This window comes from Molossus molossus, unplaced genomic scaffold, assembly GCF_014108415.1.
Source record: "Molossus molossus isolate mMolMol1 unplaced genomic scaffold, mMolMol1.p scaffold_m16_p_4, whole genome shotgun sequence".
Lineage (NCBI taxonomy): Eukaryota > Metazoa > Chordata > Mammalia > Chiroptera > Molossidae > Molossus > Molossus molossus.
The window spans coordinates 49,370,382-49,391,466 of NW_023425377.1; the positions used below are offsets into that span (position 1 = coordinate 49,370,382).

Sequence of the window (21,085 nt, forward strand, 5' to 3'; positions counted from 1 at the left end):
GGACTAGCAAGGAGGTACATGTGGCAGGAGTGGAGTCAATAGGAGACAGCGATAAGAGATGAGAGTAGAGAGGAGGCCTGGTGCAAGGGATGGGGAGGAAAAAAGGGGTACGTATTTTAGACAGTAGTAAAGACTGACGTTTACTCCAAAAGGTGGGAGCCACTGGAGGGTTTGAGCAGAGAAGGGCCATTAAAAAAAAAACACACACACAAAACATTTTAACAGGGTTGTTCTCACAGCTGGGTGGAGAAGATAGGGCAGCGGAATGGGACAGAAGGGGAGAGACTGTTGCAATGGAGGGAGTGAAAGATTCGAGGACATACTGAGGAGTTGGATGTGGAAGCCAGGTATTCTAGGGTTCCTGGGCTGGGTTTGTGTCCTGTAGTGTCAGCAGGGAAAGGGTCATCAGGCCTGTAAAGTGTGAGAGATCACAAGGGATTGAGTACGGACAGAAGTCCAAGGACTGAGCTGATGCAGGGAGAAGAGATGAAGGTAGCACGCCATGGAGCTGTGGAGAATGCCTCCAAGGCGCTGAGAAAGGGTGTCAGGAAGGAGGTAGCATCAGATGAGAGGGTAGGTGAGGTGAGGCCTGGGAAGGGCCTCTGCCTTTGGGTTGGGATCGTTGAGGTCACTGGTGACTTTAACAAGAGCAATCGCTCTGAGGAAGGTGGGGCGCAAGCTTGGCCCCGGTGGTCTCTGGGGGGGGGGCATAAGGAGAGAGGGGATGGAAGTAAATAATACTAGCAGTCCTGGAGGGGTGCTGTGGCGATAAGGGGGGTGTAGGATAACATCGAGTAAACAGGGAAAATGTATTATGTGTTATTTGCTAAAAAAAAAAAAAAAAAAAAAAAAAAATAAACAAGGCGGCGGGCACTATCGCAGGAAAGGTAGCTGCTGAGGTGGATACAAGGTCATGTTTGGGGGTGGGGAACAAGAACCAGGTTCCAGGCTCCAAATTTAGCTGAAGCACAGATTCAGAACAAACCTGCACGCAGGGAACTTGACACCGAGGCCTGGGCGCCAGGCCCTCGCGCGGACCGTGCTGGGTCGGCCCCAGGCAGCAGCCAGGCGTGTGCGCCCACCTGTCCCCGCCCGTTTCCCACTGCTGACTGGGTCAGATTGGGACAGCCTGGACCTGCCTGCGGAGGGTCTGAGGGAGCCGGACGACGGAGAGAGGGCGCCGCAGGACCGAGGAACCAGGGCCAGGGACTGAGGGGTCCAGAAGCAGGGCGCAAGGCCCTGGCCCTTATTTGGATGCCCTCGCCGCGCTACTCGGCCCACCCTCAAAGCACACCTTCCTGGCGAGTTTTCCAGGCCGGAGCGCTCCCAGTGCCAGTCTCTGCCAACAAGTGTTAGCCACGCCCTTCCTCCCAGTAGGCGAGGGGAAACCCGCCCCAGAAGCCGTGATCCCAGCGCCGTACTATTGGCTCCCTGCTTCAACAGCGCCGCCCGACTTGGGTGCACTGAAGACGCGCATGGCCGCAGTGGGGCCGCGAACCGGCCCGGGCTCCGGGGCCGAGGCCCTGGCACTTGCGGTAGAACTGCAGGGCGAGGCGACGTGTTCCATCTGCCTGGAGCTCTTCCGAGAGCCGGTGTCCGTCGAGTGCGGCCACAGTTTCTGCCACTCTTGCATCGCGCGCTGCTGGGAGCGCCCAGGCGCGGGGTCCACCGGCGTCCCCCGCTTGCTGCCCTGCCCGCAGTGCCGCGAGCCCGCGCGCCCGGGCCAGCTGAGGCCCAACCGGCAGCTGGCCGCGGTGGCCGCACTGCTGAGGCGTTTCAGCCTGCCCACCATCGCAACGGGCGAGAGCGGATCCCCGGAGGCCGCGGTGGCTGGGTGCTCACAGCACGGCGAACAGCTCAAGCTCTACTGCCAGGACGACGGACGCGCCATTTGCGTGGTGTGCGACCGCTCCCGCGAGCACCGAGCACACGTCGTGTTACCGCTCGATGAGGCTGTGCAGGAGGCTAAGGTGAGCGCCAGACCCACCCCTGCAGGTACCCACTTTCCCGGGTCCCTGTCTTGCCCTCCTGAGCACGCAGTGCAGACGACAGTCAGGCAGCAGACTGGAGGCTTAGGTGAGCCCTTGCCTCTTTTCTCCTTCTCAGAACTGGCCCCGGGGCTGAGCATGGCTATTCTGTCACCCCCACAATACCAATACCCCCTACCCTCCTTGAGTTTCCTTCTGCGCTCCAGACTGGACCTCCTGGGCGATGTCCCACAGACTTAGCGATTTTCTTTCTGTCCGTCCCGGTCCTCTAGTGGCGACTTGGGTATACCCACACATCCGCTCCCCCACTCTCGGCTCTTTCCCCGAGTGGGAAGACCTTCCCAAGAGGTCGGGGAAGGGTGTGTGGCTCCATGGTTGAGTAGGGCAAGGAGAGAGCCGTCAGGGCTGTGTCAGAACTGTTGATTCTGGGGTTCTTTCTTTCCTGCTTCCTTGCTGGGGACTCAGCTGAGGTATGAGTGGAAGCCTGGGACACACAGTCCGTATTTCTTTGCTCCTTACACTCCCCCATCCCGTCCACACAGAGGGATTTCTGATGGTGGGGAGGAGAGCTGAGATGACAAGGTGGGTTAGCCCGCAAGGGGTGGGAGGGGCTTGTGTTTCAGCCTGAATTTGTGCCCTGATGGTCTTGGGGAAATGAGACCCTTGGGCTTTTGGCGTCACTCTAAAGATGCCTTGTCCTCCTTTGTAAAGTCAGCGCAGGCTGTATTCATCCTGTCCAGAGATGAATAACCGTCTCCTCCTCAATGAGCAGGGCCCTCCTTTTCTTCTGGATGGCTCCAGGAAAGCACCGGTGTGGGGTTCGAGAATCCTCTCTACACAGTCTCCCTTCTCACTCTCCCGCAGGAGCTCCTGGAGTCCAGGCTGAAGGTCTTGAAGAATGATCTGGAAGATTATGAGGTGTTTCGTTCCACCGAAGAGAAGGAGAGCAAGGAGCTCCTGGTGAGCCCCACTCCCCCCAACAACAGAGGGCCACCCACCACCCTGACATTGTTTTGGTGTGTGGTGTTGGAGTGTGTGCCTGTGGAATAGCAGAGGTGGATTTTGGAAAGATAATAGAATGCATATTATAAGAGGTGACCGTATATTACATAACCAGAGCTTTTTGAAAGTGAAAGGAAGTGCTAAAATAAACCTTCTAGAACAGCTGAATTAAACTGGAACTGTCCTAGTGACTCAGGATGTATAGTCATTTTAATATTACATAACACTCCAAATTAGGGCCTTGGAGCATCTCCTAACTGAATGTAATAATATTTTTGCAGAGAAACATGAATATTCATACTAAGTGAAAATATAAATACAGTAAATAGCCTCATGTTAGCCCAGGGCATTTTTTGCCACCAAAAGAGTTATGAAAAAACTCTTTTTACCCTCCCCCCATTTGTAAGAGTTTTTTGGGTCTTGAAACTAGGCTAAGGGAAAGGGGGCTCAATGGGTGTCAGAGCTGCTAAGGAAGTCTGGCGACCGGTTTCCAGCAGCCCGTTGCCCAGCCCAGTGTGCCAATCGCCCCCTGGTGGGTAAGAAAACTCAGTTCTTAGCTCAACAAATAGTTGTTAAAAGAATGAAAAGATCTGTGAAAGTCTGTTAGGACATGGCCATTCAGTTCTGGGTTGGGAATTGGAGAAAGAGGAACTTGAGGATCCTCCTATCTTCAAAGTGGGGAGGTGGTGGCATAGAGGAGAAGACCCTGAGTTCAGATGCTCCCGTCCTGACCTTCAACTGCACCCGGTGCACCTGCCTCCAATGGGCATCCCAGCCTTCCCATCTGATCATTCACTACCCACCCCAAGGAAGAACTCAACTCTCATTTCCAGACTCCCACTCTCCTCTTCTGGAGAAAGGAGTAAGCATGTGGTTCTTCCATCCATGACCCAGAGGGCCTCCCACAGTGTGGGTAGCTTCATGATCTCTGACCCCACCCGCCATGACACTGCTTAGCACCTTCTACTCTGTCCCCTGCCAATCTACTACCCCTCTAGCCCCCACATTCTTTAGAATTACAAAATATTACCTGCTTAATAAGACAATAGAGGTAGAGGACAACTCTTGCTGCATGACAACAAAGAGAATGAATACTTTTATTTGAAAATGCTCTTTCCCTGGCCAGTTTGGCTCAGCGGTTAGAGCGTCAGCCCCGGGAGAGTCCTGGGTTAGGTTCCCGCTAAGGGCACGTACCTCAGTGCAGTTTGTCCCCAGTCCCAGTTGGGGTCGTGTGGGTGGCAACTACTTGATGTGTCTCTCTCACATTGATGTTTTTCTCTCTCTCTTCCTCTCTCCCTCCCACTCTATCTGAAGATACATGCAAAAATATCCTTGGGTGAGGATAAAAAAATTTTTTTTTAAAGTGAGAATGCTCTTATCTTCTTAGGAGTTCTCAACTGGGACAATTTTGGCCCCCAGGGGACATTTGGCAATATCTGGAGATATTTCTTTCTTTTTTCCATTTTATTTTGTTTTGTTTTATTATTTTTTAAACTTTATTGTTGGCTGTATTACACATTTCCCTCTTCCCCCCACCCCCTTGACCCACTCCTCCTAATCCCACCCCCTCCTGCTTTCCCCACACTATTGTCTATGTCTATTGGGAATGCATATATGCATATAAGTTCTTTGATTTTTCTCTTCCCACCCACCTTCCCCCTTCCCTTTGAGGTTCATCAGTCTAAAAACCAATTTGTATTTCCTAATCCCTTCATCTTTTTCATCCAACTCCCCTCCCATCTGGCAACCAACAAAATGTTCTTTGTATCTATGAGTCTGTTTCTGTTCTGCTTGCTCATTTTGTTTGTAGATTCAATTATTGATAGATATGTATTTATTGCCATTTTATTGTTCATATTATTTTTTATCTTCTTCAAGAAGACCTATCAACATTTCATATAATACTGGTTTAATGGTGATGAACTCCTTTAGCTTTTTCTTGTCTGGGAAACTCTTTATATGGCCATCGATTCTAAATGAAAGCTTTATAGGATAAAGTAATCTTGGTTGTTGGCTCTTGCTTTTCATAACTTTAAATATTTCTTGCCACTCCCTTCTGGCCTGCAGAGTTTCTTTTGAGAAATGGGTTGATAGACTTATGGGAGCTCCATTGCAGGTAACTGCTATTCTCTTGCTACTTTTAAGATTCTCTCTTTGTCTATAACCATTTGCATTTTGATGATGATGTGTCTTGGTGTGGTCTTCTTTGGGTTCATCTTGTTTGCGTGTCTCTGTGCTTTCTAGACTTGTATGTCTGTTTCCTTCACTAAGAGAGGAAAGTTTTCTGTCATTATTTTTTCAGATAGATTTTCAATTTTTTGTTCTGTCTCTTCTTCTGGCACTCCCATGATGCAAATGTTGGTATGCTTGAAGTTGTCCCACAGGCTCCTTATACTATCCTCATTTTTTTTTTGTATTCTCTTTTCTTTTTGCTGTTCTGGTTGGGTGTTTTTTGCTTCCTTATATTTCAGAATTGATGGTTTGCTTCTTGGCTTCACCTACTTTGCTATTGATTCCCTGTAAATTATTCTTTATTTCAGTTAGTGCATCCTTCATTTCTGACTGATCCTTTATTATGCTCTTGAGGCCCTCAGTAAGTTCATTGAGCATCCTTATAAGCAGCTTGCATCTGTTAAATTGCTTATCTCCACTTCATTTAGTTCTTTTTCTGGAGTTTTGTTCTGTTCTTTCATTTCAAATATGTTTCTTTGTCTCCTCATTTTGGCTGCCTCTCAGTGTTTCTTTCTATGTATTAGGTAGAGTTCCTATGTTCTCCTAGGCTTCCTAGGGTGGCCTGTTGTAGTAGGTATCCTGTGGGGTCCAGTGGCACAGCCTCCCAAATCACGCAGCTGGGCCTTTGAGGTGCACCTCTGATGTGGACCTTACCCCCTCTATTGTAATTGAATCTTGATTGCTATTGGCACACCAGTGGTAGAGTTTTACTCAGGCTAATCAGCTGCAAGGACGGGCTGTGCCCACTAACCACCGACCTTTGGCTACCTTGGATGATCAGCTGTGCAGGGGCCCACCACACAGAGCAAGACTTACTTCAGCAGGGCTTTGGTACCCATTAAGTCCACTCCTTGAGTGTGTCACTTGTGAAGGTGGTTGGGTGGTGGTGCTTTGATGTGGTCTGAAGCTGTTCACTGGGTGTGCTGGCTCTGGGGCAAGGTCAGTCTCTGCCTGTGTTCTACCCAGGGCCACCAGGCATAAGCTACAAAGGGATTTGCCCAATGGCTGCTTCTTGTGCTGGGCTTGGAGGTGCCCAGGCAAAGCCAAGCTGTGAACCAAGACTCGCTGCTTCTAGTGCCAGGCCTGGGGCCACTTAATGAGAGGTATGGGGCTCTCTGAGAATAGATGCTGCTTGTTTGAGAAAATTTAGGAAAATCTGAAGCAGGAGCCAAAACAGATCAATTCTATAGTAAAGCTACTGGAAACAGCTTGGGTGGGCCTGAAAGTTGGGTGGGACAGGGCCTCAGGGAATCACCAGGGCAGAGAAAACAGTATGAGCCAAGTTGCTAGAGTCTCAGAGATGGCGGCCCTCCACCTGCCCTGTGGGAGAAGAGCTCACCAAAGGAACAACAGCCTCCACCAGCATGTCTGTCCAGGAGAACGTTGCCTCTCCAGTCCTCACCTCGATGCCAAGTAACTCAGTTCTTCCTTGTATGTCTCTGGTGCCTTTCAAGCTGCCTTCCCAATGTTGGAGCCCAGAAGGAGCAGGTCTGAGTAAATTCATGCCTGAGCCCTTTAAGAGGAGCTGCCTGGGGATCCAGAAGCCTCAGCCTTCCTCAGCCTCAGCCTCCCTCAGCCTCAGTTCCTGCTGGTTTTTCCAGCCAGAAGTTATGGGGACTTTTCTTTCTGGCACTGGAACCCTGAGCTGGGCTCCTGGTGTGGGATGGGGACCCCTCACTCCTCAGAGAGGACCTTCCTAGCCAAGGTCTCTTCCTGTTTTTTATCTGCCACATGTTGGTGTGGGACCAGCCTGTCCACATCTCCTATAAGTCTCGATGTGGCAGCTTCTTTAATTTCGTAGTTGTAGGGCTTCCATTCAGCTTGATTTCAGTTGGTTCTTAAGGTATGTGTTCTGTAGTTTAATTGTAATTTTGATGTGGTTGTGGGAGGAGGTGATACCGCATTTACCTATGCCGCCATCCTGACTGGAAGTCTGGAGATATTTCTTGTTGTCAACACTGGCACAGGAGTGCTACTGACATTTAGTGGTAAAGGCCAGAGTGCTGATTAATGCACAGGACAGCTCTCCACAATAAAGAATTATCTGGTCCCAAATGTCAATAGCTCAGACATGGGTAAACCCTGATTTAGAGTATTTTGGTTAATATTGTTCCACTTGTGTTATTTCCTTAGGAGGCCATATGATACAGTTGCAAGAAATTCAGATCCTGAAGTCAGACTCCCTGGGTTAGAATCCTGGCTCCCCACTTACTGGTGATGTGCTTCTCTGTCTCTCTCCTCATTTGTAAAATGGGATGAGAGCGCACCCACATCATTGGGTTGTTGTCAGCGTTGAGTGAGTTTACCCTGTGAAGCGCTCCATGCTGCAGCTGCCAGCTTGCCCAATGTCCTGATGATGAAGGTTCTGGGGGAGCCATAGCCTGAACCCACGTCTCCTGAATTCAAAATCCACTCATAGTCTCCTCTTCCAACCATCCTTTCCTCTCTTAGAGGTTTTTAAATAAGAGGAACTGTGACAGCGTGTCTTGGAGGAATGGGATCCTTCTCACATCTCACTAGCCTGTGCCTGAAAACACAGGAGTGGAAATCCTGTGGATAATGGAAATGAAAATAATAGAATATGAAGCCTGCACAGCATATTCTCACTTGTGCCATATGGGTGTGCTGCTACTGGCATTGATTTTCCTTCCCTCTTCCTTTTCTGCAACTCCCAGATTTTATGTTATGAGCAAGTGTTACTTTCATAATTGTTAAACAGAAATGGTGCTCTTTAAAATGAAGTAAAGGCCCTGGACAGGTACCTAAGTTGGTTAGAACATCATCCTGATACACCAAGGTTGTGGATTCATCTCTGGTCAGGGCACATATAAGAATCAACCAGCAGTAGGGGGAAAAAGGAGAAACATCTGTAACAAAAATAAATTAATTAAAAACAAAAAAGAATCAACCAAAATAAGTAGAACAACAAATTGATGTTTTTTTCTCCCCCTTCTTCTCCCTCTCTAAAGTCAAATTTAAAATGACTTTAAAATGAAGTAATGTGAGGAGTGAAAGTTGGAGGGGTGATGAATGTTAAAAACCAAATTCTACTGAGTATATTTTAAAGATCTTATTGGCTATATTCAGTGATTGATGAATTGGGCAGCATCTAATCTAGCAGATAGAAAGGAGTCCCAAAAAGCTGTATAAGGCAAGAATTTTTTTATTTTTATGTATTGATTTTAAATAGAGGAAGGGAGGGAGGGAGAAAGATTTGTTGTTCCACTTATTCTGTATGTGCCCTGAATGGGGATTGAACCCACAATCTTGGTGTATTAGGACAATGCTCTAACCAACTGAGCTACCCTACCAGGCCAAGGCAAGAGATTTTCTAAGTAGAGGTAGCAGGAACAAGGAAGCAAAAATACAAAGAAACAAAGAAACAAACAAACACACAAAACGAATTGGTTATTGCAAGGTTACTTTCTCTATAGGGGATGGCAGGTTACTGAACAAAGGCAATTCCTGATTGGCTGGTTTAAGATTACATTTGTGGGATAACTGTGATGCTATAATGACATCTGTTTAGTGAGGTGGGGCTTAGCATAAGCAACTCCTTTTAGGCACTGTTTTTTTTGTATGTAACACATAATAAATGTGTTTGGGGAAGAAAGAGTGACCTCAGTTTAATATTTAGAGTGGCCCCAGGAGGCACTTATTTGTTGTTCCCACTTTTCAAATGAGAAAACTGCAGCCCTGAGTAGTTCTCAGGTGAGTTTGAAGTTGACTTACATTGGTGGAAGAGCCCAGGTACAGACACATGGGCACATCTCTGACAGGGGAAGTGAGAGCAAGGGTTGAAGCTGCTGTGTTCTTAGAATTGGGATATTTAAGTTAGAGACTGTGCAGGGTGTGCATTTGTGAGTGAGCCTCTGACCACTGAGCAGTCAGGCAGATGGAACCCTGCCCTGTGGGATGGCTCAAGGCATCAGTCCACATGCCAAGTTTTGATGCCCATGTTTCTCACCTCTGCAACTTCTCTCCTGAGACAGAAGCAGATGGCAGCTGAGCGAGAGAAGGTGGGGGCAGAGTTTCAGGCACTGCGGGCCTTCCTGGTGGAGCAGGAGGGCCGGCTCCTGGGCCGCCTGGAGGAGCTGTCCCGGGAGGTGACACAAAAACAGAATGAGAACCTGACCCAGCTCGGGAATGAGATTGCCCAGCTATCCAAGCTCACTAACCAGATCCAAGAGACAGCTCGAAAGCCTGACCTTGACTTTCTCCAGGTGAGTCTGGCTACCCTGGGCTTTGAGTCATTTATCCTAAAGCATTGTGAAGGCAGTGAGAACAGAGACAGATCATGTGACTTTAGTAGATTCACACAATCTGAAGCCAAAGGGGACTGGAGAGAGGTCCCCTGATTTTCCTGGGGTTAGAGGTCTAAAGGGATACGATAAAACTTTTCTGTGAATAACAATAATATATCTTACCCCATATTCCAGTATGTACAAACTGGAGACAAAAGTCTCAGGAAATAACACCTTTACTAATGTGATGTACTTAGATGTTTTTCTATTCTATTTTATTTCTTTTTCTTTACTGATTTTGAGAGAGAGGAAGGGAGAGGGAGAGAGAGGTAGATACACTGATGAGAGAAAACATCAGTTGGCCTCCTCCTGCATGTCCACCACTGGGGATTGGGCCCACAACCTGGGCATGTGCCCTGACCAAGAATCGAACTGGTGACCTCTTGGTGCATGGGTCGACGTTCAACCAGTGAGCCACACTGGCTGGGCTCTATTTTATTTCTTAAAAAAATAAAATAAAATAAAATTTAAAAAGTCACAATCTCCTAAATAAAATTTATAAGTCACAGTGGGTCAAAAACACTCATTTAAAAGACATTGGTTTGAATGAGCAGTCACTGCATAAAAGCTATGATTTATTTGATGGTGTCAAGAACAGACATAATGGTGGGTTCCAGCACATGGCTCCAGTGATGACTCTGTAATGACAGGATCATTTCAGAGCTGTGAGCAGGGTCAAGGAATTCACCATGTTGACGAGGCACCCAGATGCCAGCCACAGTGGGAAGCCCTTGGCACCTGGGCCCATGCAGGCAGTGGGGTGTGGAATACTTGCTTACTGACTATTCCTCTGGAAGCAGGGCAGGGGGCAGTTTTATTTTTTCAAAGGTGAATGGAGGTTACCTGATGTTTTGGTTTTCTTTCATCTTTCTTTCCAGGAATTCAAAAGCACTCTAAGCAGGTGAGTGGACCTAAAAATTCCTTGGGACCCTCTAAGCTGGTTCTTCTTTTCTGCTGTCTGTTCTCTTTATTCCCCACCCAAAACTTCTTACCTCCCAATTCCCTTCTGCATTAGCTCTGTACTTTCTGAGGCAGAAGTCCCTGTGCCTGGTTGTGGGTATTGGCATGAGATCAGGTTCTCCTTTTTAGACCTCTACCCACCAAGACGATCTCCTTATCCTAATTGTGGGAGTGGGACAGTGTTGGTGGGCCTTCCTCCTTGTCCTGCAGGTGCAGCAATGTGCCTGCCCCCAAGCCAAGCACAGTCTCCTCTGAGATGAAGAATAAAGTCTGGAATGTTTCCCTCAAGACCTTTGTCTTAAAGGGACTGCTCAAGAAGTTCAAAGGTAGGGCCCATATGTAGGTCTGGGCCATGAGATACCAGTGACAGTGGTGTGGTTTTGGTGGTTTGGGGTCCTCAGATGTGCCTTTCCAGAAGCTGTGTGAGAAAACCAGAGCTGAGGTGTTTGCTGACTAATTTTTCAGGCCCCCTCAGGGCACAAAGCTTCCCCTGGGACAGACAAGATAGAGGGGCATTGGGGGCAGAAAGAGGGATGAGGAAGGAGATCTCAGGTCTGACTGGCTCCACGCAAAAGATGGAGGGGATGGACAGGGAAAACCTGAATACTGCCTCTCCCCACCTCTGTGCTGGGCCCAGTGCCTCTGGCCTATCTGGGGAATAAATGAGCCAGTGGGGCCATAAATGTCAGAGGAGGTGGTGTCCCTGTCATTGTCAGACAATCTCCTGTGTCATTCATGCACGACCTGCTTTGTTTTCCTCCTCAGAGGATCTTCGTGGAGAGCTGGAGAAAGAGGAGAAAGGTACAATCATGGTGGTAGTGAGTGCCTATTATTTGGCCACATAGAGAATTCACTTCCTGCTGGTGACTGTCTCTCTGGGCTTTGTTCATGGTTGGTTCCTTCTGCCTGTCCACCTCAGTGACTCTGCCATCTACTCCCCTTTCCCCCTTGTCATTACCTCATAGCACTGACTCGTTCAGGCCACAGTGGGGCCTGTAGGCTTATGGTCCAGAGCAGGAGTGCCCTGTACCTCAGGATACTTAAGATGGGAAAGGCTGTGTGTCACCTAAACTAGTCTCTCTTTCCCCTGTCCCCAATTCCAAACTTACTGAGACCTCTTCTGGGGATTGGGGTTGTGTGCAGGGGTAAGAGGAAGTAGGAGGAAACTGAAGGAAAGGGAGGTAGTTCTTACTCCTGCAGAGCTCTGGGGTGAGTGGGATCCAACCCCACAGGGAGGGGAGGGCTAAGTTAGACTTTGCCTGGGAAGAATCTAAATAAGCTGAGTCAGACTATGTCCTGCCTCTGCTCAGAATTCTGCATTGGCCCCTCTTACTCAGTAAAGGCTGGAGTTCCCAGAGTGATCTTCCAGGCCCCAGGGGATCTGGCTGTACTGCATACTTTCCCCTGGTAACTCTGTGGGGCTCCTGGAAGACACCAATCACACACTTACCTGAGACTGGATCATGCTTCACCAGACAGCCACCTATCTGGTTTCTTCACCTTCTGTATGTCTTTGCTTAAATGTACCTTTTCAGTGAGGCCTTTCCTGGACTTTCTAGTTGAAATCACAGCCTGCTGTCCTGATCCCTCTTCTATATTATTTATTATTTTAAAAAATCATTTATCATCTCTATTCCCCTCGCCCTAAGAAAGGAAGCTGCAGAAGGGCTGGGATTCCCAGGGTCTAGCACAGGTCTGGAACATTTTAATACTTATAAGTGAGCATATTTGAGCTTTTTATTACGGAAAATTTCAAACATATACTAAAGTAGAGAGATGAGCATAACAAATATTAAGTACTCATCATACACCCTCAGCAGTTATGACTAACATCTCTACCTATGTCTTTTTATCGGATTATTTTGAAGCAAATCACAGATAATATCATTTCCATAAATATCGCAGTATTTGATCTCTAAAGAGATAGGCTTTAAAAATATGCTTATATTGATTTTATAGAGAGAGGAAGGGAGGGGAAGAGAGAGGAAGGGAAAGAAGGATGGAGGAAGGGAGGGAGAGGGAGAGAGGGAGAGAGAGAGAGAAACATCTTAATCTGTTGCCTCCTGCAGGAGCCTGTAATCTGGGCATGTTCCCTGACCCAGGACCTCTGGGTGCATGGGACCATGCTCAACCAACTGAGCCACACCAGCCAGAGATAAAAAGATTTAAAAACCATTATCATAATTAGAAAAATTGATGATTCTTTTCAGTATCTTAGGTGTTTGACAATTTGATTTCAGTATATATTTATTAGGGGGGTGCGGGCAGGAATAAGGGGCAGGGGCTATGCAAGGGGCCTGCATGGACTGTCTCTCCCTGCCTCCCCCACTGCAGTGGAGCTGACCTTGGACCCAGACACGGCCAACCCTCGCCTCATCCTCTCTCTGGATCTTAAGAGTGTGCGCCTTGGGCAGCGGGCCCAGGACCTGCCCAACCACCCGCGTCGCTTTGATACCAACACTCGAGTCCTGGCGTCCTGCGGCTTCTCCTCTGGGCGGCACCACTGGGAGGTAGAAGTGGGCTCCCAGGATGGCTGGGCTTTCGGCGTGGCCCGAGAGAGCGTGCGCCGCAAGGGCCTGACGCCCTTCACTCCCGAGGAGGGCGTCTGGGCACTGCAGCTCAACAGCGGACAGTACTGGGCTGTAACCAGCCCTGAGCGGACTCCCCTCAGCTGTGGCCACCTGTCCCGCGTTAGGGTGGCGCTGGACCTGGAAGTGGGGGCCGTGTCCTTCTACGCCACGGAGGACATGCGCCACCTCTACACCTTCCGTGTCAACTTCCAAGAGCGTGTGTTCCCCCTTTTCTCTGTCTGCTCCACTGGCACCTACTTGCGAATCTGGCCTTGAGGGACAGTGCTTAGCCTCCCAGAGGGAATGGGTCAGTCAAGAACACCTTCTCCTCGCTGCCAATGGGAAAGGGAGCCTCCTGGTCACTTTGGGTCTGCCCTTCACTCTTCCTGCCCCAGGATACCTTAGAGAGGCTTCTGGAGTCCAAGCATTAGAAGCACGAGACTGTGAAAGGGATTCTGTGTTCAAATGAGCAGAAGAAGAGGTGCCTTGGATCCCCAGGGCCTGTCCTCTACCTGTTCCTGGCATGTGGATTTGGTACCAGCTGTAAGGAGGTAGAGGCAGGTAAGGACAGGAACCCTGTTGTGATAGGGTGCTTCCTCTTACTGGGGCTTACAGCTTAGACTCAGCAGAACCTCTGTCTCCCTGGAACATCCTCAAACCCTGGTCCTGTGTTATCCTCAGTTGCAAGTGGCATATTTGGGGCCAGGCCAAACAGGTTCATGATCACTTATTTTCTGCCTTGTGAGCTGTCAGCTCTGCCTTCAAAGACCCGAATCTAGCTGGCCTAACCAAATCATCTACTCAGGGAGGAGCACTGTGCTCCCAGCTCAGAAGACATTCTGGGCCAGAACTAGGAGACCCTTAACATGTACACGAGGGAAAAGCCCCAGACAACAGTATATAGGCATGGCTACCCCCTAACACCCATAAACTGATGATATCGAGTGAAATGTACATCCCCAGCCAGAGTGACAGCCACGTGTTCTCAGAGATGCCTAAACCTCTCTCAAGTGCCAAAGTACAGTCTCTCTGGGTAAGGATCCCAAAGGTTCTGGAATTTTGAAACACAAGAGAGTACTCAGTTTTACAGATGCAACTAACAATGTCATAGAAAGCAGAGCACAAATATGCCCAACAGATTATTTCTGGAACTTGCCAAATGTATGCCAACAGCAGAGGACCCTGGTGTTAAGACTAACTCAGCCTGTGCCCTGGTGTCTGTTATCACCCTGGCTAATTGTTTCCCAGCTTCCGTAAGGTTAGACTTCTGAGAGGGTGGTGGTAGGCTGTTCCTTGCTTAGTGCTCCCCAGGGAAGGGGGATGGAGATGGAAATACAGACTATGAGCTCATTTCTATGGTGGCTTAGCTCATTCTTGATTAACCCAGTCTGAGTGCAAAAGCACAAGTATGAGCAAGAATTTTTGCCAGAGGAAGTGAGCATGTGTGCTTCTCTATGTGAGAAATGTGCACACATGTGTTTATATCAGATTGTGGGGGCAGTGGGGTGTGTGGATTTTGGAGAGGGCATGTATGAGCACATGCATAGGGTTTAGGTATTGAAACTGACCTAGGTCAATTAGGTCAGACCTTATTATTGACTTCTTGTTAAATGTTAACCACCCCATATTTAGATGATGGCCATAGGTTTCCAACTCCACTAATGGGCTGCTTAGCTAGATGAAAGCCAGTTTCAGACCTAATTCTGTCCTATCCAGGTTGTTTAGACAGATGCAGGGATGATGACAGTCAAACAGTCTGGTCTGCAAGAATCATGAATTTCTCTTGCAGATGCTTCAAGCACACTTTGCACACAGGGTTCTTGTAGGGTAGGCATGGCACTATTCTAGAGGCAGACCCAGTGCACACAGCAACAGGCAATCAGAATCCAGTGTCTTACAGGCTGGGGATAGGACCATTTAAGAGCCTGGCCCACAGCAGCATTCCAGAAGGTGAATTCTATGTCCTCTTCATACACAGAGTGTAGCTCTGGAATACTGTAGCCAACCCACTTATTTAATTACCACTGATTTCCAGAACTAGAACCCATTTCTAATTTTCATTTGCTAATTAAGTTGCCAAATGTTATCTTCAAGCCCTAATGTTATCTGGGATTGTATGGTTTCTGACTTGAGTGTCACAATTACTCTTTATGTCATCTAGAAACTGTGTAGAAGTATTGTAACACATATTACAGGTCACAGAAGATAGGGTGGCTGGTAGAGGCCCTATAGGGCCAGGTTTGGGGACTGCTGTCTGTGTGTATATTTTCAGCCTTTGTGTTTGTGTACTATCAGAGTGTGTAGAATAACTATATAGATATCTATATATATGAAGAGATGTAACAACAGTTACAAAACTGCATGTGGAGGCTGAGAGAGATGTTCTCTCTTGGTCACCAGTGTAGCGTGGTGACTTTGAGAGTATGTGTGTGTATGTGCATTTTCCTCTCCCATCCTTTGGGCATCATAAGATCTCTGAGATCTCTGGGCCTCTGAGAACAATGCGTGGCCTAACTTGGGCCCTTCTGACCCCAACCATTAGTCCCAGATCCTTGCTAGCTGCAGAGCTGTGAAAATCCAGATCCTTGCCACGAGACTGTCACACAGCTCCTCAGTATACAGACTGGAGGTCACCGAGGGTCCTGCTTTTGGCCTGGTTATCCTGTGATCTAAGGCATCTGGTCTTGCAGGGACCATTGGGCAGGATGGGCAACCAGGCCAACGTCCACTACCTATCTACAGCTGCCACTTTGACCATTGCTGGGCTAGAGTTCCTGTCCTTCACCTGGGCTCTCACCCTCTTTCCCTGCCCTCAACTCCATGGGCCCTTTTGGGGGCCCTGACAGAACCTGCTTCTCATGAGTCCAAGGCAGGCCCTAAGGGTTGTCTTTACCTAATTTGCCCAAGGATGCGGTAGGGGCTAGGGACCCCAGTCCTTGGCCCAGCACTTCCTCACACTCAGACATTCTGATTTTTCCTCCAGTCTCTATTAGCCTCTGCCCTCCTGATTCCCCCTCTCCCCCATCCGTAGTGCTCCCTCAGGGCCCAACCTACATTACCAAGCCCCTGGAACTGGATTCTCCTCAGGACAGGCCTATTAATATCCTTCCCCTAACTTCTTGAAGCCCTGACCTAGGAGTTCAGTTCTCACACACAATAAACCGCACAACCCTCCCCTCAACCAGTACTCATCCTGGGGACCTCTTCACAGCCCCGCCCACCGGAGGCTCAGCCTGCGAGGGAGACTCTAGCCTTCTACCTGTGGGGCTCTCTCCCAGGATTTGCGGCTCCCCCAGCCCCACCAACACATACAAACGCCACAGGCTAAGCCCCGGCGGACCAGCGGGGCCCTCCAGGGCCAAGGGACGCTGGCATCACCCCTGGCCGCTTAGTTTCTCTGTGTAGTTATTTGCGGCTGCGCTAATGTAGATCAAGGAGACAGACCAGACTCAGACTCCGAACTGGGTTCAAATTAAGAGAGCTTTATTAGCTACGCGGCGACTGTCCCATCCTACGCAGAGGAGAGAGCAGCCCCGAGCTCAGGGGAAGGGCTGCTTATATTGGTGTCTTAACCCTAGTTAAGAAATTGGGCTAAAGGTTTGTGAGCAAGCAAGCAAGTACAGAAGCAGATATCTGAGGTTAGCCATTAACGCCTGAGGGATAAATGAACAATACAATGGTTAACTCTGGTTGATGTATATCTCCTTCCTTGATTAATGGAAAATTTTTTTATTGTATGTTCACATAGCATGTGTTTGTCCTTCACACGGAGGCTGTTGCGGCGCGTACTATTCGCAGGCAGATAATAGATTTACAGTAATTTCACAGTTTGGGCGGCCCCCTAGCTCAGGGGCTAGAGCGCTGGTCCAATGAAGCAGGGATCGCAAGCTCAACTCTCGCTTGGACTTTCACCTTCCTTTTCATTATTTCTGCCTTTCTGAGAGGCCGAACCCTGGTGAAGCTTCTTGATCTTTGACTCGCTGGTGTCACCCGCCCAACCGCCCCTCCCTCAGGTCGCTAATCTCTTGAAGAGCCATACTGATCCTTGTGATCACAGATTCCACTGGCCCCGCTCCACTTCTCCTCCGTGGTCCCTCGCTCGATTCCTTCTGCGGGAGTCTTTCCGTACATCTCCGGGGTGGAGGCAGGGGCTCGCCCTCGTCTCTCATTCTTCCTTCTTAGTTGCGTAGAGACCACCTGTTAACGCCGGGTCCCGCCCCCTAGGAACCTACGGTTTTAGCTGGGAGGACGACTAAAAACTCCGGCATAACTCGCCATTGGCCTCACAATCTGGCTTCTATCGTGAGGTAGCCTTCCGGTACAGCAGGCACAGGGGTCAACGAATCCCGGGAGCCCCGGGTACTAAACTCGGGAAGGGAAGCAGGTGCCCGCTCCTCCATGCACCCCACCTACTCCATTCACCGCCTTCTCCCGAATCTACACAGGTTTCCGTGAGTTGTTCTCTCCTCCAGTGCACCAGCTCAGTTCTGTTTTCTCACTCTCTCTCTTTTTTAAATCCCCACCTAAAGATATGTTTTATTGATTTGAGAGAGAGAGAGAGAGAGAGAGAGAGAGAGAGAGAGAGAGAGAGAGAGGAGAAACACGAGAAGCACTGATCGGTTGCCTCCCACACCTGCCCTGCGCCGGGATGAAACCTGCAACCTAGGTATGTGCCTGAGAGGGAATGAAACCCACAACTTTTTTGTTGTACCTGAAGGGGAGGACGCTCCAACCAACCGAGCCAACCAGTCAGGGCCCGGGTTCTGCTTTTTAACCCCTAGCGGCGCTAGAGCGCTGCCGGGAGTCCCCGGTGTCCCCACAGGGGGCTGCGTCTCTCTCAGGGCCTTTCTGAGGGTCCACTCTGGCTGGAGAGAGGGCTCCTGCAGTCTGGGATGGTGGGGCTGGGCATGGTCGCCTGTGCCTCCGGTTAGGTCCCCGGGACAGTGGTGGCAGCGAAGGCCATAGCAGGCGGGCACCTGACACTACCAGCCGGCTACCATCGGGCAGCGCCCCCCTCCATTGTTCCCTGGGGATTTAGGTTCATTTGTGCACTTGATTTCGTTAACAGCATAAATAAATAAATAAATAAATCAAAGTTAGAAGGTCAGCATATATTAATTGTGTGTTTTTTTGCTTGTTTAAAAGAAAATCCTGAATTGTTAAAAACAAACAAACAAGAGTGGAATCTAATGTGACAAATTTATAGCCTTTAGGTCCGGATGTGACTGATGTGGACCTTTGTTTGCACTTAAAAAATAATAATTCCATAGAGAAGAGAAGCAAATGCTTACAACACGGAGGCGATAGTGATCAGGAGGTCGCATGGTCGCGAACAGCAGAGGCGCGCCCACCTAACTTTTAGCGAGTGCGGGGCCGGCGCGGAACACGCCGGGTGGGAAGGGGCATGCAGGCATCGCGGTCCCTAAAGAAGAGGCTGAGAGGAGGAACAGCGAGGGAATGGTCAGCTCAGAGGTCTGAGCAAGAGCACGGATAGTGGCAATGGAGAAAATGATCACCTTTTCCCTAGGAGTGGGTTAACCAACTAGCGTCTCCCAAGCTGTTTTGTAACAACTAATTGGCAGTACAAAAATAAACCTTTGGTCCAGCTCTGAGTGGATTTTGTAGATTTTACAGCAGGGATTCAGAATCACTGTTTTACTCCTAAACAACCAGTGCAATTAAAGTCCTTTGGGAAGAGCAGGTCCTAGACCAGGAATGGGGAGAGAGCCCTCACGGCCCCTGGTTCTCTGGGTAAGGATGGCTGTTCCAGGGCAGTCGCTGGAGGGCAAAGTGCAGGGGCCCTTGCCTGGGAGCTCCACGGGTGCGCGCGCGCACTGGTGCAAGCCTCCGGGCTCGAGGTTCACGGTCATCTAATTTCTGCCTTACACTGCCCTACATTTCCTGAACACGTTACAAATAAGTACGTGTTGTTTTTAGAAATATTTTCACAAAACTATAAAGAAAAGTACCCTTCCCTTTACCAGGCAGCGCACATGAAGAGGCTACCCCCGTTTTCATCTCACCTGTTGGGGCTGAGGACCTAGTCCATCCCACGTCCCCTCGGAGCCCGACACCGGGCTCCCGGTTCACTCCAGGAGCCCACCGGCTCTCCTGGCCTCTGAGTCCGGTTCCTGGGCCTCCAGAGGTGCGCCTTATTTGGTCAGGGGGCTTCCAGTCCCCCAAATCAAAAGGATGTCCCTTCCTGCTGCCTGCCCTAGCAATCAGGCGCTCATTCGGATTCCAGGACATCTCAGAGGGGCGGAGCGGGAATGAGCGTTCGCTCTGCTCGAGCTATGTCCACCTGAGAGTTAACCGTGGGCGTGGAGATGGATGAGAAGGATAGGATAAACATGGGAGATTCAGAAATTCGAGTGGTTTCAATATACTAGAAATAAAAATCCACTTTCCTGGCGGTGACATGACGCCACAGAGAATGAGACTAAGTACTGAATTGCAAAAACAAGTGACAGGTGGCTCGTTGGTCTAGGGGTATGATTCTCGCTTTGGGTGCGAGAGGTCCCGGGTTCAAATCCCGGACGAGCCCGCTCCATTTTGTTAAAATAAGATTTCTTGTTACATGGACAATTTTGGTTTTGGACGGGCCGTAGGAATCACCAAGTTCCGGGAAAGCTGAGTATCCGGAAGAAAAGCGTGTAGAAGAGTGACGGAAGCGCCCCAGAACCTAGAGAGGCCGTGAAAGATTGAGTGCAGAATCTCTCGCGTGTGATGCAATCGATAGTGAGGCCTGTCCTTTCACTCATAGAATTGCGGAAACACCATATCCGCGGTAGGCTTTCCTAGCGATTAATAGTGGAACTGCATATCCACCTCCTGTGGGTTTCTGTAGTGTAGTTATCACATTTGCAACACGCGAAAAGTCCACCTGGCGGAAACAGGCTTTATAAACACTCCGTTTGTCTCCCTACTATTTGAAATTTAACATCGCGGTAAATTTGGAATCCTATGAGATAATCCAGGACATGTCATCATCTCCCCCTGGATACAGAAATGTGCGGTCCTCCAGGGAGAACAGCACCACACTGCTGATTTCCAGCCTCAGCTCATCCTCACCCGTAAAGACCTTAAGCCACCTCATTTTTGGTCAAGGACACTGGTGCGCAGGAGACCGCACAGAGTCCGGCCACTCTGCAGCTGCATGCCCTAAACTGAGTTCTAAACTCCAAGTAAGGGCGGAACCTCCTGCTGGACTTCAATTTTACATAATCCTATTTTTTTTGTGAACCATAGGAAAAAATACTTAGAAGATAGAAGACGCTGCAGTAGTTTGGCGGCGGTGAGATTCTAACCCACACCTCCAAAGAATCTGAAGCCTTAATCCAGCGCTTTAGAACTCTCGACTACACTACCTCATTGATAGGTTCAATTTAGGTGTCTCTTTGCAGTGTCGATAACGTCCCAGCAGCCTCAGGAACATTTTTTTGTATGGAATTTTAAACCAAAAGCAAATAGGCAGAGGAGGTGGTACAGGGTGGACTTTAAGAAATTCCACCCCTCCCCCCCAAAGAAAAAGAAGAAATAAACTGAAGAAGCTTATATAAACATACTTTTGGGTAGCTGTCCAGAGCAACTTCTAAGAAAATTCAGATGACTTTAAAAGAGTCATTTACTCTTACTCACAGACTGCCAGTCTAAGTAATTACAGCAACTATTTAAAATAAAGTGGTTAGCCCAGGTCGGTTTTGCTCAGCGGTTAGAGCGTTGGCCCGGGGACCAAAGAGTCCAGGGTTAGATTCTGATCAAAGGCACTTACCTTGGCTGCGGTTTGGCAGGTCTCTTGCGAGAGACAATCAATTGGTGTGTATTTAAATTAATTAATCAATCAATCAATCAATCAATCAATTATTAATACAAATGTTTCTCCTTTCCCTCCCAATTACACCCTCCTCTCTGCTCCCATTCCCCCCATCACCTTCACAGAATTGTTGTCTGTGTCCATTGGTTATGCATGTATGCATATAAGTGCTTTATCTCTTGCCAACCTCCCACCTTCCCTCCCTCTGAGGTTTGT

General features: G+C 49.0%; 1 protein-coding gene and 1 non-coding gene across 5 annotated transcripts; both read left to right on the top strand.

The window, feature by feature from the left end:
• The first annotated feature begins 1,442 nt into the window (after nucleotides 1–1,442).
• Nucleotides 1,443–17,576, top strand: TRIM7 (tripartite motif containing 7). 4 transcript variants are annotated; one of them, XM_036240083.1, is made up of 7 exons: nucleotides 1,443–1,970; nucleotides 2,853–2,948; nucleotides 9,215–9,445; nucleotides 10,405–10,427; nucleotides 10,667–10,812; nucleotides 11,252–11,287; nucleotides 12,821–17,576. In XM_036240083.1, the coding sequence occupies exons 1-7, from the start codon at nucleotides 1,476–1,478 to the stop codon at nucleotides 13,330–13,332; spliced, it is 1,539 nt and encodes a 512-aa protein (XP_036095976.1). In that variant the 5' UTR covers nucleotides 1,443–1,475; the 3' UTR covers nucleotides 13,333–17,576. The 4 variants fall into 4 exon arrangements, with proteins under 4 accessions (XP_036095976.1, XP_036095978.1, XP_036095979.1 ...); XM_036240085.1 differs by having other exon boundaries at nucleotides 10,697–10,812; XM_036240086.1 differs by lacking the exon at nucleotides 10,667–10,812 and having other exon boundaries at nucleotides 12,821–12,989.
• A 1,952-nt stretch (nucleotides 17,577–19,528) lies between these two features.
• On the top strand, nucleotides 19,529–19,600 carry TRNAP-UGG. Its single transcript has one exon. It is a non-coding gene; the product is annotated as a tRNA-Pro (tRNA).
• The last annotated feature ends 1,485 nt before the right edge of the window (nucleotides 19,601–21,085 follow it).

Bases quoted from the DNA above. Each gene is read 5' to 3' on its own strand.
- TRIM7 (XM_036240083.1), top strand. From the start codon at position 1,476: ATGGCCGCAGTGGGGCCGCGAACCGGCCCGGGCTCCGGGGCCGAGGCC. The intron at 1,971-2,852 runs GTGAGCGCCAGA...ACTCTCCCGCAG, and splicing joins AGGCTGTGCAGGAGGCTAAG to GAGCTCCTGGAGTCCAGGCT. The intron at 10,813-11,251 runs GTAGGGCCCATA...TTTCCTCCTCAG, and splicing joins ACTGCTCAAGAAGTTCAAAG to AGGATCTTCGTGGAGAGCTG.